General features: G+C 42.9%; 1 protein-coding gene across 1 annotated transcript in view; it reads left to right on the forward strand.

Annotated features, from left to right (window-relative positions):
• Positions 1-27,423, forward strand: part of LOC119033407 (protein bicaudal C homolog 1-like) — a 69,955-nt gene that overhangs the window by 3,362 nt on the left and 39,170 nt on the right. The window contains exon 2 of the mRNA XM_037123439.1: positions 18,531-18,577. Coding sequence (XP_036979334.1) covers positions 18,531-18,577 — 47 coding nt within the window. The remainder of the gene's footprint in view (positions 1-18,530; positions 18,578-27,423) is intronic.

The following is a 27,423-nucleotide window of genomic DNA, read 5'->3' on the forward strand; positions in this document are numbered from 1 at the left end:
ACTCGTAAAGTCAGGGCAGGCCGGTCTCTGTTGAGAGGCTGAGGTCATCTATCACATATTTCAAAACACAAGAGTGTGTTAGGTAAGCGGGCTGGATTCTCTATCAGTTCTTCCAAGGAGTCGGAGCTGAGAGGAAGCCAAGCACGACTCCTAATCACACTGCAGTTAAGAAAACAAAACAAAAGCACAGTATTGAAGTGTGCCCACGTCCCTGTTTGTGTGTAATGTTTTATTAATTTGGAGGAGGAATATCCTCAGCAAGCAGCCGGTCTCGGCGTAAGTTTATCCCACACACACTGAGACATATGCACGCACGTAGTTCCCCTTGAGAATGTCCTGGTTGCTGCCTTTCGCTGCTCGGTACATTCCTCAAAGCTCCATGTCATCCCCAACTCTTCCAGGAAAACAACTTAACCAGAGGCCGGCCCTAAATCCGAGTGTCCCCCGGACATACCATGCGCCACGTCTCTCGCGCCGTGTCTGTTTGTGCGTCTTGCATGCCGCGCGTATAATCTATCCAGTCCGCCGGGACCTCACAGTTTGTTAGTTTGGTCTCGTATCTCTGCCAGCATCTTGTTTCCCCACCAGTTGCTGCTTCGTGACATCATGGCTGACAGTGCTCATGTTGACGTCGCAGCTGGGTTGTAAGAACAGAAAACCGCTCTGATTGCTCTGTTGAAGGTTCGGGGGGTTAAATGTCGGCGCTGTCTCTGCTGTGAAACGGCTTTGACCTTTGACCTTTGACCTCTGACCTTCAGGAAGAAACCAGGACATCTGGTTGCATCATATGTAGCTTGGTTATTTCTAAGAAGACATTGCACAGGCCGAGCATGTGTTAAGATTCGTACATGGTCAATAATGGATACAAAAAGCTTGTCACGGCTTATTTTTGTTACTGGATGTCATTTTTCCTCTGCAGTGATAGATTTGAATTCAAGTCCTAATAAATCGCTCATCCAGTTGGGTCGGAGCTCTGTAACATCTGGCTGTGTTTTGATTGGACAAGCTGTCGGCTCCGGCGTGGTACATCATGTTCTGAAGGCCAGATTTTGGACTATAATGAAATAATTTTTATGGGAACTCCAGTATATTTTTACTCAGTGTTTTATTGTCTGTGACGGTATCTCTGGCTTCTCCTTTCCTGGAAAATTAAGTGTGCTGGACTTTCGGCAAAGAGCCACGGGGGTCGAATCACCCTGTGGTCGCTTCCCAAACACCAATGGCTCAACATCTGAACGTTTTTAGCCAGATCTAGGTTATATGTCTGAGCGAGTTTGGATTTCTCACAGCTGCAGTGATGATCCTGTTCGGAAATGATAAATATCATAGAGAGAAACCTACTTTTCATAAACTGTTTTTTGAAAACTCTTAACAAAACATCACCACCTCTCTCAGGAATGATGTCAGCAGCTATTTTTTAAGTAAACTGCATGTGCTTGTCTACAGTATGGCTAAACATTAGTGCAATGACTTGTATATAGGTAACACATTACTGCAGTACATATACATGAGAGTGTGTGTGTGTGTGTGTGTGTGTGTGTGTGTGTGTCAAACTGATAAATCCATACATATAAGTAAGGTAAATTGTCAGAACTGTCAGATTTACAGTACAGATGCAACTTCTCAATGCGTTAAAGCTCCGGAAATAGTGAAAAATGCTCAGTAGAATTTCCCACAGTGCGAGATGACATCTTGAAATATCTAATTTTGTCCACCAAGCAGTTAAAATCCCAAAGATACTCAGTTTTTTCTAACCTGAAACAGAATTTTACAGAATATCTGGCATTTTCTTCTTGGATAAAGGAAGAAACTCACTGCAGCCTGAAGATGTTTAGAACTAAACACATTTGGTTATTGATGAACAGATTAAAGTCAACCGCTGCAGTTCAATTTTGTTCCCATCCTATAAATGATTATCAGGCTGTAGTGATCAAATCGCTCCACGTGGTGTGGATTGAACCCAGCTCGTGATTGGTTGAATACTCGGATAAATGGACTTTGCCTCGCTATTGAACACTGTTTAGATAAGGCGCTGGATAATTGGTACGAATGGGGAATATATTGTCATTAGCTGCAGTGTGATGAGCCTGTCGTGTGTCTGTGTGCTCTCTCGTGGACTTCTTGTCTGAAGGTTTGGTTGGTTCAAGTGATGGAGCTGTGAAATCTCTCTGCTCCAGTTTTCTCCCTCTTGGCAGGAAGATGCAGTCTTTCAAAAGGTTTCAGGGAGTTGACACATCGTCACCAAAGGAAATGAGTCCTAAATACATCAAAACCAGTGACTTTGACACTGATATGCATCTGAGGTCTCAGGTTAGAGGACGTTCAAGGGGAATTCACCCTATATTTACATATTTTGGTGTGTAAATGACTTGTATTATACAGCAGTGGCTGCAATGTGATCCTTTGGGGCAACTGTCTACATAAAAGTTCCCACAGTGTTGTCAGACATGTGATGGGCTAAAAACTATGACTACGACAGTCATAGTTGCCCCAAAGGATGACATCGCAGCTGTGTTGTGGCTGTGGGCTGAGGCGATCCACAGGACCGATTCCAAAACTTTTGGTAAAGTATGAATCATATACAGACCAGAACATGTGATCATTGGGCCCAGTTTTAAATGTACCGGCATTCCCCTTTTATGAATACAGCCATATTTCCGATTCCTCTGAAAAGCAGATCGTGCGCGATCAGTCGATCTTGATCTAAAAACTGTCTGAACATTTTGGTTTCCTGTAAGATCGTTTATCTCCGCGTATCCAAAGTCTAGACCCACAATGGTAATTATTATTAGCGCTCAAACAGGATATTGAAAATGTTTCCTCTATGATAAACCTTGCTGTACTTAAAGAGATACAGGAAAGGGGTCAGAGTGGGACATCAGACTGGCGTACAGCCGTGTTGTCAGGGGATTGCATCAATCCTGGAGAATAAAATTTGACCCTGAAGCACTCAGTGCCCATTAAAATATGTGCTAGTGACTCACAGGCACGTCTGCACACTGGAGCAAAATCCCAGTGTAGACACTTAAACTACCCTTTTACTTGGACCGGGCCGTATTTCACTCCCCTGTTCTGGCTCGGTTTGCATCAGGAGAAAATGGAAATTGTTAACTGCTCGGCAATTACGAATTTACTGTCTCCAGCGCTGGCAGGGACGCAGGTTCCCGGAGCTTAGATCAGTAAATAGAGTGTAAAGTGACAACAAAATCTCACCCCGGCAGCCATCTGGGTTTAACGGTTGTACTGTTGGCACCCGGGAATAGAACTCCCAAGTTAATGGCTGGGAGACCTCGATGCAGGCATGAAAGCTTGAAGGATAGTTTAATGTTTAGAGGGGAACCATGTTTGTGTCTTTTCTTACCTTCATCATGAAGTTAAAGACCAGGAGGAGGTGTGGGAAAGAAGTAACATTTTCTCCAATCCGAATAAGTCTCTGCATGGGCTGAAAGGTTTTTTTTTTTTAAGCGTACATCCCTGACGTATCCTTCTGTGTACGGGTCAGGGTCAGAAGAGCTCTGGCTGTGGGTTTCCCCACCGTCTCTTGGTGTTTGTGACTGAGCACAGCCTCCTGGTGGGCCTCTGTGTGTGTGTGTGTATGTGTGTGTGCACATCGTAACAGCATGTTTGCTGAGTAACTACAACAACAACCTGCAATTAGGCTAAGTGAATCATTTTCTTCATTGAACTAATTTGTTTTCCTGCTCCTAAACCGCAGACTGTTATTGGGTCGCTTTGTCTTTCGACGGAAAAAACTGTTGCGTACGGCGAGGAGAAGCTACACGGTATTCACAGGTTCTTTCGTGAAGTACAGTCGGTATCATATGTTGCAGCTGGGTACTGCTTCTTCGCCTGTTATCTTCTGTGTGGTGGATGCTAATGCTAAGAGTTTTTCTAAGTGTGTTTCTCACACACGGCTTCATTTGTAGGCGTTTTATTTTGGAGATCGGTGGAAAGCAAAATGGCCCTCTTGTGAAAATGGGATTGTTCTATTTTCTTTCTCCGTTCAGCAAATGATTTTTCTCTGGCTTCTATATCCACATAATGAGGGAAGTGTGTGTGTGAGGGCCTCATCCTCCTCTTCCTCCCGGGTGCTGAGTAAGACTAACAGACAGGAAGTGAGTGTCTTCTGGGGAATGTGCTGGAGGCTTTCTCTTCTCTCGCTCTCTCGTTCTCCCCCTCCGTTGCTCCCTGTCGAGCGTTCAAACACTGCTCTGTTGTTCCAGCTTCCATCGGATCCACGGTGGAGATGTTGGACTTTCCCTGGTCGTTAACCTTAAACTGCGACACAAATCTTCTCTCTGGCCCTCTTACCTGACCGAATCCAACGCAGAGATGTTACCGAAAAAACACAAGCGGACTTCTCGTAGGACTCGGTTTAGTGGATAGAAAGTTGATGTTAGATTATCTCGATGAATTGAAGTTATTTTGAGGTTCAGGTATTGTACTGCATGCCGTGTCTCCTCAATTCAAAGATGGAGAATCTGGGAACTTGGAGAGAAACCTTACACACACCACCACCCTGTTGGAAAAAATGCAGCGAAGAGTGGAAAACATAAGATGTAGCCAGCAGCAGCAGAGAGGAAAATCCCTCTCTCATGTCGCGATGTGAAAGCTGAATCTTCCCCTCAGATGAGATTGTCATCTGTCATCTGGAGCTGTTGCTGATGTTTAAACCAGATTCGGACTGGATCTTCTGTGCATGGTGCCAGAACAGAAACCAAGCTTATTTTGGAGTTGTGGACCACAGAGAGAGAAGCTGCCACTGTTGGGACAAAAACAAATCTCCAGTTCAGATGCTCTCGCTTCTGTTGGAAGAGGTTCTGCCTCATTTGCCTCGCAGAGTCCAGTCTGGTTGAACTTTGACCCGCGTAACAGCGAAACTCTCAGGCTGCCAGGCAGAGAAAACGTGCAGGATTGACTAGTTGTTCAGGAATATTGACTATATGTATTCTTGAGAAAGAGAGGCGCTGCATGGCTTAATCATTAGGATGGGAGTGTGGGGAAGCATTCGGTTAAAGATATCTAAAATTTTAGACTAGAGGATTTTTAGACTTAGCTTGCTAGCACCAGACGTCTAGGCTTGAAAACCCTTCCCACATTATTTCCAGTCCCCTGTGTCTGAGGAGGACAAGATCATGATTGGATTTTTACTGTGATGTAAATATAGTTGTTGAAATAAAGTCCAACAAATACGATTTACCCCCAAAATGTCATCTTTGCATGAACAGGAAAAACAACCCTGGTAATGTATTTAATCCTTCAGGTTGTCAAGGATCTCTAAAAGCATCATATATGGAGATTTGTAGTGTTTCTCCCTGGACAGCAGGAACACAATATAGCAAATAACACAGAATAAGCAACATTTACAGTAAAAGCTCAGTAACAGTTTAATTAAAACACATATACCTTATGATGAAGAGCCATTTATTGGCATTGAACCCTGCAACATAGAATAACAATTCTATTTTTTACTTTTAGACTCATTAAAGAGATTTTACATAAATAATAATTTAAAACAACATTATGCATGTTTTTATTCAAGTCTTTTACATTTTGATGGTAAAGTGTGTAATAGGGTGAACGGGTGTCTCTGTCGCAACTCCCCACATAACATTGTTATGATGTAACGAGCTTTTTAGTTCCTACACCAAATCACACAGAATGCCAGTTTCTACATAATTGCTTAAAGTGTACAAAAAATATTACCTGACTTTTGCTCGATTTTCTTTGTGTCAAGTAGTAGAAATCAAATATTGACATTTTTTGCAGTAAAATGAGGTTATCTGGTGTATGATAATCTATTCTGTCATCTAAATTGACATCAGTGCACTGAAACTGCAAACTATCGACACGACATATACACCCAATATGATGTATCTCTGATGGGCCAGTATCGGCCAACCAGTGTATCGGTCGGGCTCGAATTCAAACTGATCACAGTCGGGTCAAATAATCACGATCGGGCGTTTATGTAATAATTGTGCCAGGCCCGGCGGCGTGCAGCTCGAAGTGTTGACAACACAAAGCACACACGCCTACACTGTCACAATCTCTCCTCCTCTAGCTGTGTGGCACATTTACACAACACTTTCATAATTGATCCAAGCTATACGGAAATCAAACGCACACCAGAACATTCAGCTTCAGATCGTATTAACTGCTGCATATTGCTCGGTTGCCTCTTCGCCACCTTCCCCCTCTCTCTCTCTCTCTCTTTCTTGCGAATTGCGAATTTCTACTGAAACATGCTGATACAATTAGACAATTCTATTCGACTCTGCTTACGCGTTGAATTCCTTCATCCCTGGGCATGATGAAGCTTTCAGGAGCTGTAATATAATTGAGCTTCGGCCGGTGGAAAAACCTGTAATTCATTACTCGAGAAAATAAAACCAGGAGTCCTATTTCAACAGTCCGAGTGGAGCTGGAGTGCTGTGACCCATTTCTGCGCTCCTGGAACTGTAAATGGGCTGAAATGAATACCTGTTTTTCTACGTCCCTCAAAGCTCTTTTTTCTTCAACCCTTTTCAAAGTGCAGATTTACATTCTGTCTGGTTTGCGGCTGCTATTTTAGAAATGTTTCTTGGTAGGGGGAGGGGAGGAGAGGAGGGAGGAGGGAGGAGGGGAGGGTAACCCTGACTTATCCTGCACGCGTGCGCACTCACACACGCATGCATGCACGCCACCCAGCCCTCTAACCACTCCCCCCCCCAGAGAGCTTTCAGTGTTTATCTTTGGAGAACCTTGGTTTTGGTTTGTTGTTCTCTCTCCTCATTCAACATCCAGTACAATCTGCCTTTTCTCCACTCGCCTTGATTGGAGCAAAGACATTTTTTCATTTATTTTTTTTATCATAAGAGCACCTTTTTCATCGAGGTCTTGGCCAGTTTTCAAGAATATTTCTCCGCTCGAACAAAAGAGAGAAGGGTGTGTTGAAATAAAGAAGAAAAGGGAAAACTCATTTCAGTCCAAGGGCAGGAGTTTTATTTTAATAACACTAACTGGATTATGTTCATTTCCTAAGAGCGTCTCTGTTATTGCCTTAACTATTCAGATTTGACGTATCAGTGGAGATAACTCAGAGGTTGAGTAATCAAACAGACCGGTCGTTTGGTTGAAATGATGACGGATGTGAAATGTCAATGATTTCCCAATAGTACATTGTTAACAGTGCAACTCTCGGTCTGTTAAGTGAGACTGACTCCCTGTGCTCCGTGGGGGATCTAACTCTAGATACCAGGCACCAGGAATGCACAGCGTTGTGTAATTACTTGGCAGCGTTCACACACGGGGAGATAATGAAGGATACGCTAACCCAAACATGTTAGCAGCAACAGCTTGATGCTTGACGTCTTGTTTCCTGGACTGGGCGATCCCACCGCCAAGATGCCTTCGTGTAAACAAAACATTTTACTGTGAGGTCACACACTTGAAGTCGTTGTGACGCTCGATGGCATGAACTGTTTTTCCACTATTTCTGATTATTTATAGGCCGTCTCAGATGCGCGACCTCTGGGTCAGCGAGTCTAGTATCTCCAGCGCGCTCTCGTCTCTGGCTGCTGGAGAAGCAAACACGTGGCACTTGCTGCATTTATTTGATAGCACAGTTGCTTGGCAACCGCGCCTCGGATGAGAGGAGCCGTTTTTGGGTACAGACGGTGACTTCTGCTCACCACAGAAATCTGATGACAGGTGTTCAAACTTTGAGGGTATTAACGTCGTTTACCAAAGCTGGAGACGTGGCGGTGCTTTCAGAGCAGCTTCTTTTCCTTAAGATTTCAGTTGTGGTTTGTTTGAGGATGCGGACCTTCAAATGTGCTTTAGAAATATACTTTTCTAGCTCACATAATACCTGTAGCTACTGCTAATGAAATGGCAAACACATGTTGAACAGTTGCTTTGTCTGAAATACAACACATGAGTCCGAAGTTGAAGCAGATGCATAGTAACAGGTGGTGTAAACAGACTGGGGGATTACATTAAGAATCCTAACACAGACTAACAACCTGCAGCATTTACTGTGATTCTCCTCCTGCACAGGCACTAACCACAAAAATATAGAGAAGGAATTATGGGATGTACATGCATTGAATGGCTATAGCTTTAAAGATGGAACATATTTATTGTTTATTTTTCCTAGACAGTCAAATATAAGTAGTAAGGAAAGGGGTTAAAATATAAGGATTTGGTGCTTTTCTTACCATAAGAAATTGGGACTGTTAGTTGTACAGAAGAAGCAGTTTGCAGACTTGTCATGTCACAACTCAGAAAATTATTGATGATAAAAGATAATCATTAGTTGCAGCCCTCACATCCGCACATATTCACAGACTACTTTCCAAGTGGATCTTTAGAAACTATTAGAGGTTAACAGTGATCTCACATGATGATAAATGGCGGTGTTATCACAAAAGCATGGTTAGGAGTAGGAGGCATATTTGTCTGTCACAAATTATTAATAACCTCTGAGTTTTCTTTTACCAAAGATAAAGAAGTCAGTGTTGAAAGCTCAGGATGCTTCTCTGGCAGTGTTGATATGAAATATCACATAAAACAGACTCGTGTGCACTTCCCCAATCCTTACTTGGTGATTAGATACCAGCGTTGTCTTGGAGAAGCAGTTAAAGTGTTTCTCAGGCACTGGAGTCTTTTTGTTTGGATGCCATCCTGCGTAATGTAAGCCAGAGCAGCTCAAGGGGAAGCTAAAGTGTTGGCTTTTGTCTTATTTTCACTCACACGTCAGTCTGATTACTGCCAACTACTTGTCAGCCGCAAGCGATACTCTTGTAGAAACATCCCGTCTTTGAAGTGAGGCGTTTAGGCGCTTGATTGATGAGAAGAGCCCCCCCTTCACCGCACAACAGCACGACTCAATGCTGTTGACACTGTTTGCTTCAGAGTCTAAACTATTCTTTGCCTTTTAAACAGCCTTTTTGTATTTAAATTACTCTGTGTGTGAGTGAGAGGAGTGATTACAAAGATAATTTCTAATGTAATGTCTCTAGACATTATATATATAAATCTGATTTTGCTTTATACAGACATAACCAATCCTTTTATATGTACACATCTCCGGCTGTATCATACTTTAAGCAGTTGCTCTGATTTTATGGCCTGAGATTTAATACTTACCTTTAAAGGTGACTGTCTGCTTGGCCACCAGGCATCAGCTTCTGCTTACTGAAACTGAAAATATGGTTGTCATTGTCAAGTAAGTGAAGGTGCAATATGTAAGAATCGGTCCGTCTTTAATTACCAACAAAGAGGGTAAAATGTCACCAGAGTACCTGCTGTCTTTGACTGTAGCTACTCTTAGCTTGTTAGCTCAGGTAGACATGCAGCTAGCGGGACAGCTAGGGGGGAGTCGGTGTTTAAACTGCTAGCACAGGAGCTTCAGACCGCCGCGAGAAAGAGAATTTAAGTTGATTTAGTTTTTTTGTTTGTTTGCCGAATTTATTACGTATTGCATCTTTTAAGATTCTATGCAGTTTTAAGTCAGCTTAATATTGAAAATGTGACATTAAAGACTGTCTACAAGTTTCATCAAAGCAACCAAAATAAATTCTCCATAGCTCGTCCAGCCTCACGACTGTGACTATGAGGATAAACCACCTTGAACAATAAGTGACATTTATCGTTTTTAAATGCTTCTCTGTATAATTTTCTGTCCAACTCAAAGATTTCGGGACACTTCGCCTCCCACGACTTAACAAATTTTCCTTTTTTCTTTTTCATTCAGGTGCTGTCTTGTTAGTTGAATCAGTTTACACATTAATTTGGGATGTTGACTGTCAAAACTGATGCCTACACAAATCACGTACATTGGCAAGTAGAAGCATTGTCAACCATACTTAAACACAACACAATGTCGTTGCATCTGGTTCTAGCTCTGACTAACAGCAATGTTCAGTAGTTGCCAGTGACGAATTTGCCAAATTGTAAATGTTTGCCAACATGGCAACCGTTAGTGTAAAGTCCTTTTTAAGGCAATACTGCATTTACAACATTGTTGCAATGTGAAAAAGTACATTGGTGTATCATCAATTAATTTAAACTAACTCAAATCTTTCCACCTCGCGGTTTAATCCAAACTTCCAGGAAATACACCTCATCATGTTTTATGTCCATATAAGTTTTATCTATTACTCCCACCCTGAATGAGTTATACAACTATGGATGTTGTTTCAGCTGTTGATGGGTCATACTATCTGTTTTACTTTTACATTAGATATTATCACGAGACGTTCTGACTGTGACATGTTTTGCAAAGAGGAAAAAAAATCTGATCCCAGATTAATAAACCTTTCAATCTCTTTAAAAAATGGCCCTTACGTAGAAGGAAGCTCTCAAGTTAAAACATGAAAGGATCTTTTTTGCAGACAATTTAGTCTGACCTCTGTATAACGTGCTTGGTGTGCGTGTTCGTGTATTTGTATGCGTGCGTGATGGGTTTGTCACATTGCGTGTGTCCTGGTGTTGTGCTACAGCTCCCTGAGGGCCTCTCATTAGCTCCATGTTGAATCAGCTGAGAGCTGCTGCTCTCGCCAAAGGGAGGGAGTCCTGAGAGCTGGTGTGAGGGGGGGGAAACATCATGCCTTCCCGCTCTTTTCCTGAAATATGGGAAATGTAGTTCTGTCCTAGCGGTGGTTGTGCTCACAGTCAGCAAGGCTCCGTAAGCCTGGCTTTAATATTTCACTTTAGCGAAGGCGTGCGGGCAGACAGTGCGCTCAGATGTCAAACTTTAGAACCGGGATCAGACTTGACACGTCTTATGAAACCCTACCCAGGGGAAGTCAAACTTGTATAACCTTTCCTCGTTTTAATGCTTGCATCGACTGTTTTTGTGAATGTCCCAAGTTTCACCTTAAGCCCTCTTGTGATTACTGCCAGCGCGGAGGATTTTGTCTAAGAAGCTCTGCAGTTTTGGAGATTTAGCCGGTGCCTTTAGGGCCTCCATTTTTGCTTTTTGTAATCTACAAAGCTCCCCGTCTTCGTAGAAATCCTTTGACACGAGGGATCTCGCTCGATAACTCTGGTGCGGCAGAAACATCGGGGTAAGCAGGTGTATAAACTCCCGCTTTTATTATTGAGTGACTGACGAAAGAAGCAGTTGGAAATAAATGGATGTTGGCTCCCATCTGCACTGTGAGGCTCTCTCGTTATTTGGAGCGATTGCGGATTTGTCAGCTCTAATTTGGCTCTTTCTTTTTTTACTCTCTACCTTTTTTCCATTAAGCCCTGAGTGCCGTGGATGAGCTAGCGGTGAAAATATTCATGTCAGAATGTCTCGATCTGGTCTATTAAAGTTTGTGTGTCTGTTGTCGTATGGATTGCTGTGTGTGGATCGAAGCCATGACTGTCCGAATTAACACTGTTTACATTCCTTCAGTGTCAAAACAGCCAAATCTCCCAGAAAGTTAGCTCCCTCCACAGAAATAATGGAGAGCAGACCTCGTTCCATCTGCCAGCGTCGAGTCCTTGCGAGACAGGTCCCGCCTCCTCGCATGCACTGACAGTTATTACATACATCACATCATTATAAGGCGAGAATTAGTGGTTGTGGGTCTGATTAGCTGTAACCACTGTGTTTACTCTGTCAAATTAATAGACAGGGGAGATGACTGCTTTAGATTAGTGATGCATTTTTCACCCCCCAAAAAAAAAAAACACCAGAAGACAGAATCGACATGTGATGTGCGCTCTGGGGTCTCGTGTCGGTTTGATGCTTTTACAATCTGCCATGCTGGAATGGAGGAGACTGCATTGTCCTCACGTAACCTGGGCCAACCAAAGACTGCTAGCCCATTGTAGCGCTCGAGAGACAACTCAAAATCTCTTTTGATATAGACGAGAGTGAGTCAGTGCCAGAAAATGTAGGTTAAAGAAGTAGGGATGTGCTCTTGAAGTGTTGTCCAACCCTTCAGTCAATTTTTGTCTTAAAGAAGGCCTGTAATTTAAATTGGGTTTCTTTCTCAGCTGGCAGTCAAAATAATGGGTTTCTTGGTAATCGAAGTAATGATGCATGAGCTGCGCATTTCTGTGGTGAAATGCCTGTCAAATGTTTGGGAAAATGGGCAAAAAGAAAAGAAAAAAAGAAAAGATCATTGCCTCTTCCCTTCTCATCTCATGTTGCTGCCAAATCAAATCTACAAGACGAAAAAGCAAACACGAATGTGAATTCAAACCACCGAATTTGAATTTTGGTGGTTTTATGAAGTTTTGGCAAGCTGGCAGCTGACTTTTCAAATCTCAGATGTTGGTGCGCCCTTGAATATAACTTTTCTAAATGACCAGCCTTGATCAAAAAAATAAGAGCTGACTTGTCTTCTTGTTTTCACAAAATTACTCGGTCACTTTATATTCATGTCGGAGGTTATTCTGCTCTAACCAGTACGTGACTGACTTATTCTGCATCACTGTCACTCGACGTGGATGCTGCAGTGGAAAGTGGTTGTCGGGAGCAGCTAACTCAAGACTACTGCGCCGATATGGCGTCGCACAACATCGGCAGAGATATAATCATTTTTTTATTTGAGGTATTTTTTTTGACTTGTCAAAACCTGCATATTAAAACCAGCATTTTAATATAAACCGCAACGTGTTATGCTAAATGCGGCTAACGTAGCCTCGACCTGCTAGAGGAGCCGGCTGCAGAGGTCCATAAGCTGCTTTTTAAAACAGTTTTATGCTGTTTGTGCTTTGCTCTGTCTGCACATGCATGGGTATTTCTTTAAACGAAGCTTTATCCGTGCATTTTGGCCTTTTGTTTGACACCTATGTGGCATTTTAGGTCACATAAAACAGTAAAAAAAAAAAACGCCCTGTGAAACAGAACAGAACTTCAGTTTGTACACCGAACAGGCATTGACAAAACAGTGATGACAAAGGCACAAAAACAGCTGCTGAAAATATTTTAATAATGAGACCTCGCCATTCCTAATCCCACCTACAAAATTCTCATTTACTTGGTTTTCAGAGGCCTTAAACCAGCAGTGTTTCGGGTAATGAACCTACAGGCAGTAGCTATAAAATGCTTCAAGTAGCTCTCCTCTTTTAGAACAGAATTCTCTGTAAAGCTGTTGTTCCTCTTACACTGTGCAGATTCAGAATAAGCGGTGCGTAGGATGAGCCTCCCTGTGGAGACTCTCGGTCCCAGAAGTCGCTGGCCGCCCTGCTGCATCCCTCCTGTCTCTGCTCCGGGTTTCTCCCACGGCCAGTTTACATGCTACACATGTGCCAACAGGAGGTTTTGCTCTCCACACACGGCTCCGTGTTTTCACTCGTGTTTCCATATCGGACTGTTCTTAGCTCTGCGCACTCACATTCCACGAATGCTCTTGCGTCGTTGTTTGTTTATGAGGTTAAAAGCCAGACTTGTCTTATGTATTCATTATTTTATTAGGCCATGTTGTCTGACCTTATCGCTCGACTCAGAGTTTTGACTTGGAGTTAGAAGCCAAAAGGTGCCAAATGTGCACGAGCGGCGAGTAGCACCGGCAGGACACACGGCATCGTACCTCCACTGCAAAACTGTTAATGTGTGTGGCATAATGCAGTGCACGGCAGGTACTGCTGCGTCTGTGCGTAAGAATACAGACGTACAGTTGAGAGAATGTAGTACCAAAAGAAAGGGCTAAACTTTGCTGCTGGTACAGTTTCCAAGCAGTCAAAGAGCTGACGGTCTTCTACTACAGGTAATGCAGAACCCCGTATCAAAAGACCCGAACTGTAACTTTTAAATTAAATTCATAAAGGTGTGCAAGACTCAGTGTGTAAAGCATCTTTGTACGTGCATGTGTGCCTAGAATAGATTATCTGACATTGTTTGCAGTGTGAGCTGCCAAGCTGTTTCTTATTTGATTTAATTCAGCAGGAATGTGAATTTATTGGCATTTAAATGTAGTTTTCATGCCAAAACTGCTTGCATGCGCCCGCGCAGTCGTCTGTGTTTGTCCTGCGATGACCGGACTGTCGCTCTTTCTGACGGAGCATCACACATTCAGACTCCTGCAGTCACATCCGTCACTTTGCCTGACAGCATCCCCACATCTCAGGCGGACGTACAGCAGGGGTTTTCTTGTTCCTTCTCAGTAAAATGCTTCTTCTGTGACTAATGAGACCTCTGCTACACATTCAGTGAGTTTACGAATCGTTGACAGTCCCGGTGAAACGTGTAATAAGAACAAGAGAATCCATTTCAAGATCATTACTGAGAAGGATTATCGTCCTCATGCAAGTAACATGTTTGCAAGTGGCATTTTAATTGGCTTACTATGTACTCTGTTTTAAATTGGTCTCATTAATTCACCTCTGACAGAGACTTTAACTCTTTTGTTTAGACAATAAAACATTACTGAGGCCACAGAGAGAAAAGAGCGACTGGGCTTCTCTGTTACAGTTACAGACAAGTAGGAAAATCACCAGACTGTTGGATGGTGCTGCTCCTTTTTTTTTGTTTGTCTTAGCTCTTACAGGAAACGCTTGCAGTAACGGGGTCTTTCATAATCTCGGATAACTTCAGGCCACCTAAGAACTGAGTGCTTCAGTCAGGGCTGTTCCCGTCATTCCGCTTCAAAGCTGGATGTTATCTTAACTAAATATTACAGTAAACTCTACTTGCGCTCATCAAGATGAACTAAACGTATTTGCTTTCCTTGATTTTGTCATGTAAATGTCAAAGATAAGTGCCTGTCCGCTCTGGAGCTCAAATTCCCGAGGCAGCTGATCAACTCTAATGTTTTGGGATGAATTTTCTCTTCTTTTTTTAAGTCTCCTTAATAGAAAGTGCAAAGTGTCCCCCAGCTTAACTGTAGTACCTCCCGCAACATACCCTTTTCTATTATTCTTAACAAATTTGCTCAAACACAGCTCAGGTTTGCTAATGCTGCGCTCAAGTGCTCCTCCAATGGTCCCGTTTGCTGAGTTGGGAAGTCTTTCTTCTCTGACTCTGGTGTGTTTATGTCAGAATGTGGGAGCAACATGGACGCCAAAAAGAAATTGTTTTGCATTTTTGTCGCTCCGAGTGTTTAAACAACACGTCGACAGCTGTTTCTAGTATTTGAATGACAAGTAAAGAGCAAAGAAAACAACACAATGACTATACAATACATGACTGTGATGAAAGCTTCTTACCATCAAGCCAGTGTTTACTTTTTTCGGCGTTGTTTTACATCAACCCAGCAAGTCGCATACCCAAATTTTCTCTGACTTTTTCCGAGTCGTTGAGGGTGTCTGCTTGAATTTCCTCAATCAGAAAAATGTTTCCCAGTTAAACAAAATGAGACTGAACTTTGAAGGTGGGCTCACATCCGAGGGAACCTATGGGCCGACTGCACATGGTGGAAACCGATCACGTAGCGCACACCTGGAGAGGAAACAGAGTGGGGTGGGAGGAAAAACACACAACAAGCACTTTGGCCCTGCCTCGCTCGTAACATCTTGAACTGAATCTTTCCAGCTGTGGTCGTAACTCTTTACAAAAAAATGTTTTAAAATATGTGGATGGTGTAAACTTGAGTCCACGCAACTGTTTACGGCTAGCCGGAGGCCGTCGCCATTAAATTCATTATTCATGCACAGTATTTGGAGCGCATCACTGAGAGCGCCAGACGCTCAGCAAAATGAATGAAACTCCAAACAAAAAAGTCGGAGGCTCTTGAGAAACTGAAGAGGTTTTACAACTGTATTTTTCCGTCTGACACTTTGCATCTGCTAATGTTACCCTTCCATTAGTCAGAATTCCCCCAGCTGTGTTTCCAGCGCTGGCATAATGAGATGTGTTGTAGCTCCGCGGATCGGCAGACTGTTTATTTACTTGATTTTGTGGGTGAAGTGTTGAATTGGAGATTGCTTTGTTTACAGTAAAGCTGTGCAGTAGGTTGATGAGGAAAAGAATGATGGAGGGGTCATTTCTTTTTCTTCCGTGACCGCTTTTATTAGAAAACTGTGAAATGTTATTGTTTCCCTTCATTACAATCAGATTCTAATCCACATCTTTCTTAGATTTCCCTTTTTTTAATTTGTCTGTCCTGAACAACGAGCCAACAAATAGCCAGAATTCATCGGTTCAATCAGTGTAATGGGGGCGGTGAGCGCCTGATGTACACAAATTTCATGTGAAATTGACTTGCCCGTTGGGCCAGAGCAGACCAGCCTCCACGTCTTCATAAACTGTGGCCTGGCCTCGGTTAGCGGGCTGCCAGTGTGAGCACAAACACTTGTTAAATGCTCATGATGTAGGCTAACTGCATCACCAAAAGCCATTACATCAGTTCAATTGAAAATAAAACTGTGCTTGGACTTTGGTCCTAAGATGCAGTGTTGATGGAGGAAGTCACACCCCGGTTTCACACGGTGATCACATAATACTGTGTTCACTGCAGGTGGGATATACTTTTTGAGGAGAACTTATGTCACGTTAAGACATTTTACGTACAGTTTTAGCTAGACAGGCTGGTTTTAAAGGCAAACTATGCAGGATTTGTCGGTTGTAGTTTGGTGTGAGGTCAGATACGCGATTCTAGAGAAAAGTATCAATGAGTCGGTTTGATCTGGTGACCTGCCAAATCATCCCGAACACAGCAAAATGATGAGAAAATAAAGACATTGTAGGAAGACGGTAAGGTCTTTGGAGATGGGTTATTTTTGTACTATGAGTCCATATGTTGTTTTGTTGGAAACTCCTCTTTTCTTGACAGTGTGTGTTTAACTTACCGCCATGAGATGTTTTTAGTCTGGAGGAGAAAATGTTGTTATTCAGTAAAACAAAATTAACCCCCAACTGATTTGTATCTGCTCTGATATTCACAATACACAAATATCTACTTTATTCCTTGCTAATAACCTTCTCTAAGAAGGTACTGTTTCACCGATGTGTGGTTGTTGGCTGGTTGTTGGTTTGTCAGCATGATTACATAAAAACTACTGAAGCCATTTTGACAAAACTCAGATGGAGGGATGGGTCTTGGCCCAGAATAAACCCCATAAACTTTTGGTACAGATCCAGATAAAGGGTCTTGAACGCTGCCTGATAGGGCATATTTTTGATGTTTGAAAGAAACCTGCTGTGCCATTCTAGTTCAAAGAATATTTCATAAAGTATAGTGTGTAGAGCTGCCGTTAACCACTCTTTTTGTCCTCAACTTGTCTGCTAATTATTTTCTTGACTGATCATTTGGTCGAAGAAATATCAGACAGCAGGGACACGTACCCATCACAGTTCTCAAAGCCAGTGGCTTTTGGCGTCAGATCTTCCACGACGTCACACTGTCGGGAAACTCTTCATGCTCCAACCGAGTTTAGGTTGTTATTTCGGGTAGTTGGACTATGATAGCCTGGATGTGCATGGAAAAGTTTATAGGCAGTAAATAATTTGGGGTTACAGTGTTTCTTCTGGTTGTGTTTTGCCATAACAAGCAAAACAATAACATTCCGCAATCAGTCATCCAGTCCCCTTCTTCAGTACAGGACATGATCGCCAACGCTCTGTGACCATAATGCCCAGCATAGACATCACCACCTTATTACCGTAACACCTGAAAGTGGGGGGCACTGAAACATGTACAGTTGAACTACTCACAAAATACCTATATATTAGTGTGTATATATATATATAATATTAGTTACATGTCAATTAATTGATGGATTGATTGGCTAATCATTTCAATGTCCTCCATCAGTTCAGCCATGGTTCAGCAGCAGGACTTCAGTTTTCTTCTCGCCCACACACTTTTCTGAATGAACTATATAACCCGCGTCGACTGTGCTGCTGCTCCTGACCCAGATTTGCAACAGTCGGCAATGTATCCATCTGGAGAGCGCCGGCTGAAATGCATCATTAAACCTTCCCGGTATTCCCAAATGACAGAGAGAACATGAGAATTCTCCTTGGAGAGCAGATATGTATTTCGCATCAACAGGGCCGCCACGGACTTTTCGAAAGGAGTTGCAGATGTGTTGGAGCGACGACAGGCCCGACTCGCTCTCTACTGTATCAGCTGGAGGGGTTTCTTGGCTTTTTTCACCTGCTTGGAAAATTACTTCAAAACACCAGGGCTTTCCTAAGTGCTTATTTGTTTACATGTGATTTCTGGGTTGTTTATTTTGCAGCTCTTTCATACACTTAGCGCCCACAGCCTGGAAGTGAAAGACGAACTTCAAAAGCGTCAACCTGCGTTTGGTATGCAGTGCTCCATTAACGGTTACTGTAAAATGCCCAAATATTTTCAATGTATCCATCAATTTGTCAGACGGAAGCTGTGTCCAATCTCCAGGATTATGTGAAAATGACTTGGGAACGTTTTTATTCCGCTCCGGCAAATGAGCAACATCAGTCGCCGTGCCAACCACAACATCCAAAGAAATGGAGATCCACCGTAAAGTCTCTCGCTCTGAGTGCGATACATTAACCTTTCAGAGGAGGCCGAGTAATCTGCGTGTGATTTTGTTACATTGTGTATATAAAAACTGAGTGCTCTGTGTGGTTTTTGTGAATTTATTTATTTTCTCTGTCTCTCTCTGTTTCGCTCTAGCTGCCTCCGAGGGGAGAGTTAACGGCGGCGAGGATTTCTTTCAGAAGGTGAGTGTGTAGTCTGCGCTTGGATGGTGTTTTTGCTTTTTTTTTTCCTTGTTTTTGTCTTTGGGGTTGCGTTCGAGCCCACTCAGTCGGCACTTCCCTCTCGGTAAGAGGAGCAGATGTCAGGTGCTCCTCCAGGCGCTCGTGATTTGTAAATCCAAACAAACAAAAAGCGAAGGGAACAACACTGACGTTCTATAACACAGCTGACACAACACAGTGGGCCTTTTCTCACTTACATAATGTACCAGACCATTGTAGATCACCTCTCCGGTGCAGCATGAGGGGGAGAGGTTGAGTGCAGGTCCGCTCCGGCCAGCTCGCCTCATTGATTTTTTTCTCAGTCACCGATTTTAATTAATCAATGCTCCGAAGCTTCATTGCATGTAATGAAACAAGGATTTGCCTCAGCGATCTTAAATGATCTCTGCTGTGTTTATTTTAATCACAACCTGCTCACTGGAGCTTGTTGATCAGTCAAGTGTGAGACTGTCGAGTTTAAATAATTCTTGTTATATATTAATTAACTTCATTACATTTTTTTGCTACAGCGATTCGTTTTGTGTTCCACTTAAGTGTCCATGTCGCCTTCCGCCCACTCGTATTTTCAACAACTTGATTGGCTGTTTATCTAGTCAAATGCAAATTAAAGGATGAGTTGACCCAAAAATGGAAATTCCATTATTCACACCAAGTATTAATACTGTAACAATAACTTTAAACAGATTAAAATTATGAATAACCTCCAATGAATGCTTGAGTTTTAATTCTTCAACTAATCCTGACTCGGGCTGAGCTATGTGAACGATATGAAACACTGATCATGTTGGCAATGTTCCCTAATAGGACGATTATAAACTTTGATATACTGTTGATAAATGACATTGCTTTATAGTTTACTACCGATCAATCATGTCACACAAACAAATCTATTTCTAAACAGCTAAACAACATCTATTAAACATGTAAACATTTCACATTGCAACAATGTAAACAGACTGAAGGTCTTTGTTTATTCTTGTATTCGTATGAATTATCTAGTTATCTAGTTTTTTAAGATTCTGGATTCAGAGTTTATATAGATGGTGAATAAAAGTTGTGTTTCCATATCTCTGTTGGTGAGGCATCATTATGAGGGAAATCCAGCGTTAATAGTGCTTGAGACGGTGAGTCTGTTCATGAGCTGGAAACGAATGACCTCGATGTGCTCGATTTAAAAGGAACGAGAAGACTTAACGCACGGCACTGAAAAAATGAAAGCAATCACACTTTCAACAATCACTAAACCATTAACACTAATTGAGTTTTGACAGCAGTTATTATGAAGGTATCTCGTTAATGCTGCGGTTCTCCAGTGGATTCTTCCTTGTTTAACAATCCAGTTTCCTGAATATGTTCAGCTCCCTCTGTAGTATGTTAATGGGCTGTAATGAAGTAAATGATGGGACAGCGGTTTTGTTTGAGCATTCCTTTTTTGTCCATTTTTCCGTATTTGGTTTTGGAGGTTAGGATGCTGAGTTAAATGTCAAAGAAAGAGGCAATTTAACTGTCCCTGCAGCAGTTTTTTTTATTTTTTATTTTTTCAACCAGAGTAATGCAAACCAGGCGCCTTAAGATTCCCTTCCTTGGAATTTTAACGGGGGCTCTAGAAAAATACTGTAGTTTCTTCTCCACCTCTTTGGGTTCAGATGTATCACTAGATGTTCAAGATATCCAGTGTAGGTGTCTCTCTCCCTGTACGGCCAGTTTTTACAAAGTTCTCTGGCTTGAATATTGTCACAGCTCGTTCAAAGAGAGTGGTGGTTAAATCGTCAATTAGAAATTAGTGTGCAGCTGTTTGGGTTGGCGGGCCTTGCGAGTGCTAAAAGTTCTGTTTTTATTGCAGAAATTTCCATTCGGATAGCTCTGTACCGTTCCCCTCTGATAGCGTGATCACCATACGTGCCCAATTAAAGCCAGGAAAGTAAACACTGGGTGTCGACTGTGGCACGGTATTGTTGAAGGCGGATGGATGAGGTGTGCGAAATACCTGGAAGTTGGTGAAAATGGAAACTCTTAGCTGGGACTGCTTCCTGCCTGTCCAACACACCCACTTACCACACACACACACACACACACACTCAGCGAGACTAATAAATTACATGCGTAGCAGCTCTCTCCCTTGCTAACAGTCATTTTTTGACGCACAATCTTTTACTCACTCTGCTTTGGGAGGGAGATTTCGTAGCCGCCTCAGCAGCGAGACTTGAAGTCGAGTCGCTGACGAGAGCAACATGAAATGCTCTCGCCCCCGCACTTTCTCCCGAGGCAGGCTTACTGGCGGTTGTGATCAAACCCTCTTACTCACTGTCTGCAGGACTTCCTTTGAGTCCAGCGCAACATCATGTCACAGAGAGCGAACAGTGCTCCCTCTAAAAGCAAAAAGAGGGTGGCAGACATGGGGACTGCAGGAGGAGGAGGGTGCCACAGCTGGGAAGTTGGCTGTGTTCAGGTCCCTGCTGCTCACATGGGGGACTCTCGCCAGCGACATGTCCCTCGCTCGCTTCAGTCATTGTTTTGGTGTGTGCCCCGTGTTTTCCCTCCTCCTCCTCCTCCTCCTCCTCCTCCTCCTCCTCCTCCTCGTCCTCGTCCCATGTTCCTCCTCTTCCCTCCTGCTGTTTTAAAGGGACGGTACAGCCCAAAACAAAAACACATTGTGTAGTTCTGGTAATCCATCTAGATTGTTTTAGTGCGAGTTTTCAGCCGCAATTACAGTGGAACCAGACGGCACTCAGCCTGCGGTGCTCGAAATGTCAAAAAACACATTTGAAAGATTCACCAGCAGTGTCTCTTTGCAGAAATCCTGACCTGGTTACACAGAATAATCCACAGAGCTTGTTGTGAGCACTTTCAGTTAGGAGCCATTCTATGTGTTCACACCTGCAAACAAATCGATATGCAGACAGTGGCTGTTATCTGTTACTCTAGCTAGTGACATTCAGTTCAGTTTTGACCCTGTACTGGCTAGGTCTCACGTATAGAAGAGATTTAATCTCAATGCGACTTCCCAGCTAGTTAGTAGCTTGCAAACTAATCGTGTAAGCTAGCTAGTGTTATAGCTAAAACAAGGAGGACGCCATTAATGTTTATGTCTTGAGCTGTCTCAAACACCTCCCCACCATATCACTGGACAGAAGGATACATCTGGTCATGGCTAAGAGGTTTGTCTTCACAACAGCGTGTGACATAAACATTAATGGCGTCCTTCCTGGGAAGCAATAACAGGCTAACTTAGCTTAGTAAGCTAGCCTAGCCTAGTTCCTACGCGACCTTTATTCAACTAGGAGGTCAAGTTGAGATAAATTCACTCTTACAAGCTCGACCTAGCCAAGATGGGGTCAAAATGGCACAACGATTCAAATCACATGGTAGCAGTAAGTCTAAACGTACATTTCATGATACAGTTCGTAGACAAAGCAACAACATTTAGGCATGGGTGAAGCAACTGGAGCTGAAACTGCTCACATGTCTGTGAATTATCTTAAGCAACTGGGTCATGATTTCTGGAAAGAGACATCACTGTTGAGTTCTTCAGATGTATTGTTTTTGGCATATTGAGCACCACAAGCCAAGTGCCATCCATCTCCATTATATTTGATAGAAGGCAGATATCCCTGAAACAATTTATATGGATAACTAACACTAATTTAGATGGATAACTAACACTGTAGGTAAGAGGCAAAAAATGTGTTTTTTAGAATTTGGGGTGAACAGTCCCTTTCGCGCTATTAAATCTTTTCATTAAACCACAGGTGTGTTTTTGTTATCCTCGTGTAACGAGGGTGTTTTTCTGCAAATGAATTGCCTGATTGTTTAACAGAAGACGTGTCTCTGTGAGCGGTCCAGCTCACTGTTGCGCAGTGAAAGTCTTGGACTGTGAACTGCTGGAGTGTCAAATCTCTGGCACAGAGCACAAAGCTGTAGAAGTCGAGCCATGGGACAGCAAAGAGCCGAGAAGCTCGGCTGGTGGAGCCGATAACTGTGCACCACAGAAGAGCTTGGAGTGGGATTTGGGTTGAGAGATGCCTTTGAACCTCTGGCGAGTGCATCTCTGATCCCCCCGCCTCCAACTCTCCATCCCAGAAGTTGTGGCTCTGTAAATAATGCCAGGCATGATATATAAGTGCCAGCACACTCAGATCTCAGGCCAGGCGTAACTCTCTTCATTTGGTTTTTAGCACTGAAACGTCTCGTATTTCACTGCGCTGACACAGGGGAAATCAGAAAACTTAAAGCTGTCGGGATTAAATATTTTGTTGGTGTAAAATAGCGAGCTGTCGAAACAACTAGGTCAGTGCAAGTGTGTTCAAAACAGGACGTGTATGTTCATCGTGCATCTTAAATTAGCTTAAACGACATGTCGGCTTCATGCATGTCGACAGTGGAATGTTTTTCCAGCGGTGCTCTCCGTTTAATGTGTGTGACTCTTTTATAGCCACACACATGCTACTATTAGCCCAGAGGTGTAATGGGGCTTAAGCTGCAAGTTAGCACTCGGATTGTTAACATGAACTCAGTCATGACTGTTAGGTCTCGGGGGGAGGAGGTTCAGTCCATGCTGTTCCCTCAGTCAGTCTCTTAACTCTGCTCACAACCTCTTTACACCCCCGAACAGCCCTCCGTGTCCCCCTCACACACACACACACACACACACACACACACACACACATTCCAGCTGAATCAACAGCTGCACCGTTGCAGCGCGGCCCAGGAAACATGCCTCTGCCATGTTGATTGCTGCTGTTTTTATACGTACACACACGGTCACGTGCGTCGAACACATGTGCTCGCTCGCTCTCTCAGGACACGGCCTTAATGACATCCTGTTTGATTTCGTGGACACGCCAGCTGCAAACCTCTTAGAACCAATCATCGTGTCAAGGTTGTGCCATGAAACCGATCAGAAAACCGTAGTCATTTATGTATTTATTCATCTCGGAGAGGGTGGGGATGGCAGAGAAGAAAGGGTGTAGGTAACTTAATTTGCGCAAATATCGTGACCCATTTGAGAGGTATTTGCGAGCCCCCTTCATGAAAATAAACGCCATCCACCCTTTTAAAATGGTGTGTGGTCTGTCAGAAATCAGTCCCATCTGCAGAGCGCTGCCAAGAACAGCAGCGCTGGACAGGAAACGGTTCTCTCTGAACAAGGCCCTTTTAGAGAAAAAGTTGATGAGGCATGGGCCATATAGTTTGATAATTGTAGGAAAATATAATTGGAGTTAGTTCTGATATGCCGCTTTGTTATTTTTATCACGAGCTTTAACTTTAAAGGCGTTTCACGTTGACATAGTTGCTCACAAAGGACCGAATGAGACAATCGCACTGTGGATTTAGAGATTTTAAAGACATTTTTCTATGTGAGTCACAATCGCTCATTTGCTCCCACATTGCCTGTGTAATTTCAGCGACCTCCGACAGCTGGTGGCAGTGTTACGTTTCTTTAATCTGTGCTTTTAATTTGAAATCCCTGCTGACAAAATCCAGGCACATCTGTCAGTGTTGTAGCAGCATGATGTTAAAGAGGACCTATTATGATATTTTTTTTGTTTTTTTCCTTTCCCTCTTCATGTAAAAGCTCTTGAAAGTTAAAAAGGCCATGATTCGCACCAACAGAAGCTCCTCTCTCCCACAGAAAACACTGCTCCTGAAACACCTCGGCAGTAGTCCCGCCTTTAATTCAGTGGCTTGGTGACATCACATTACGTCACTGACTCCCACAGTTGTATGATGTATACGTCAAGTTTGGCACACAAGAATTTATTTAGCACAACTGCTTTGTTATTGTTGTTAGCGATGCTGGGTCAGGCGTGTGCAAGCTGACCAATCAGAGGACATGGACATTCAGACGGGCCTTAAAGAGACAGAAGCAGAAACCGGACAAACGAGGAAAACAGTGCTGCTGAGAAAACTGGTGGTGTTTTTTGAGCGCTAAAACATGTCTTTTCTATTAGTAACCCTAAATAAAGTAATGACCCTGAAAATCTGCAAAATATGTCTCAAAACCACCAAAATGCCAAGGTTGGAGGCAAAGTTAAAGGAATCTTCTTTTTCACAACTGGGAACAGAATGTCCTTTTTAATGTTGTTGTGATACTTCCAGCTGTTGTTTTGATCACATGACCTCACAGTTAATGGAAGAAAAGTTTTAGCTGCTGGGTATCCGTGATTTATTGTCCTCGCTCACGTACACCAGACACCAGCGGGAGGGCGCCATGTTGTAGATTAGAGTCGCCTGTGCCTCGGGCTGGTAGGAAGGCCAAGCACCACAGAAGAACTCCTCAGATTTTGGTTTCGGGGCTGATTGTTACTGCGTGTAAAACCATTCTGAGTGAACAGACTGATACTGTTATTGCAGCACTTGTGATAATACTGCAGAGAAGATGGATGGGAAGGTTTCCAGTAGTAGGACGTTAATGGGCGATTGTTGACGTGCTGGATGCTAAACCTGGAACTGATTTTGGCGAAAGTCACTTTGATGATACCACAGAAAAATTCCTTTCAAAAATACTTCAGTGAGCTCATCTGAAAGGAATTCTCCTTTATTTTCATTGCACAAAAAACGATACCAAATTCCTTTCGGTTGCCTGATTCATTCAGCAGAAACGGGACATAAACATGGGGGCACATGCTGGGGAGACCATGAGAGGAGTGTTTCTCTCCAATTAGATGAAGAATGATAATGCCCAAAGATACGCAGCTCGGGCCAAGAGCTTAAGAGAGTGCAGGAAGAATGTAGCAAAACATCAATAAATAAGCTTTTGTTGTACAAATGGGTTTTGCAATGATGTGATTGGCTTCCAACAAACTGTTTTACGAGGTTTTTTTCCTCAGTATTGCGAAATCCTGTTTCGTTGAACGGACAGATTTTCCTTTGAAGGAAGAGTTCTTAATTTTCTGCTGTGAATTTACAACACAGAGAGCCTAAAAAAAGATACTCACAGCTTGCTCTGATAAATTGAAGCCGTGGTGCTGTTTGTCCGGCTCGATTGATTCGGTGCGAGTTTTGGCGATATCGACGGTGGAGAGACTGTCTGTCTTCTCTCAAATATAATTGAGCTGGATGGCACTCTACTTGTGGTTTTTCCGAATTATAAGATAAAATAAAGTAAGTTCGAAAAACTCCACCGTAGTGTCTCTTTCCAGAAATCATGACTCAGTTACTCAAAATCATCCACAGGCCTTGTTGTGAGCAGTATAATGTGGGAACCACCATCTGTCTACTGAACCGAACCTTCCAACCAAATCACCGTGCATCTGCTTTCTGATGAGAGGCTAGTGCTCCTGACTGAACTGTGACATTAGTTTGCTTTTTCGCTAGCCTCTCACTCATGAGTAAATGCACACTCCATTCCATTCCATGTGCCGATACGGTAGGCGGGTATAGTTCAGTTTTAAAAAAAAAAAAAAGTATTTTACCGCTGAAAAGATGGCCCTTGCATGAAACTGGGCTGTCTATGCAGCGGAAAAATGCAGTTTTATTTTTAAATTGGTGCCACATCTCCAGAGTAAGTGGAGAAAAATGGGGCTGTGATATTCCCTTTTGCTCAGGGTAGAAAATCTACAGCAACCAGAACGCACTGCACTGTAACAAACAGTATCATATCACAGCCAGACAATATAGTAAAATGTGTTTTTGAGGACATTTTAAGCGAGAATTATATGATAAACAGGACTGTGGTTCATATTTTATCAGTACTGCCTTGTTTTACAGTCTGATCAGAGCTTTTTAGCCTCCGTTTTCATAAAATATAGGAACAATATGACTCCTGGTTCAGGATTTTTCTCCATTGCAGCTTAATGGTATGCTACAGTATTTTTCTGAAACTATTTAAGGCAAGAAATGGGCTGTGCAGAGTCTTGGTTTGTAGTTCATCAGCACTGCCTTGGTAAGACAGTTTGATTGGATTTGGTCAGACACCCCTCACTCAATCTGAGAGAAAGAGAGAGGGCAACTCTCTCTCTCTCTCTCTCTCTCTCTCTCTCTCTCTCTCTCTCTCTCTCTCTCTCTACCGATTATAGTGTCTGTGTGTCTTGAGTAACTGGGTCATGATTTCTGGAGAGAGAAGCGGTCGAGTCATTCAGATGTATTTTTTGGTGCTTTGAGCTCCAAAAGCCGAGTGTCGTCTAAACCCATTATATTCGAGAGAAAGCCAACATCTTGATGGCTGATTTCTCCAAAACCGTGCAACTCACACCAAAACAAAAATTGATAAAGATTGCTTCAACTTTAAAAGTTGCATCTTGGTCTGCAAGTTGCAGAATGATACCATTGGCACCTCATTCTGTTGATTGTCTTGGCTCAGTGTTTTTATGTGTGATGATGGGATGTTTTCGAAAAACCAGTGAGGCTTGAAGGGGCCTCCAGTCAACCATCATGGACTCTGGAGTGTACAGCTGCCGAGTACAGCACGCATCAGACCTTCCAAGGCTGTCTCTCTGTTTAACAGGTGTGTGAGACAGGCAGTGCATAAGCTGTCAGGATTCGTTGTAAAAGATGCCAAACAGACCGTGGTACTTCCAGAAGAACATATGGAGGAATTTAAGCACTTCCCTTTCTGATTTGTGCACCAGTTCCTCCACGGGAACACAGGCTGGAGTTATTATTTGGCGAAGCACAAAACAACAACAAAAAACAGATTTATTTTGAATCTGTTTGTGAAATGATGAGAGCTGCTGCAGTGCCAATAAAGCCGAACATCTAATCTTCATTTGGAGTCGCTGATGGCTCTTAATGCGCCCTCTCTCCCGTCTGAGTTACAATTGGTGGCTCATTGCTTAATGCACTCGACCTCCAAGGAGCACTAAGTG

Source organism: Acanthopagrus latus, chromosome 15, assembly GCF_904848185.1.
Source record: "Acanthopagrus latus isolate v.2019 chromosome 15, fAcaLat1.1, whole genome shotgun sequence".
Taxonomy (NCBI): Eukaryota; Metazoa; Chordata; class Actinopteri; order Spariformes; family Sparidae; genus Acanthopagrus; species Acanthopagrus latus.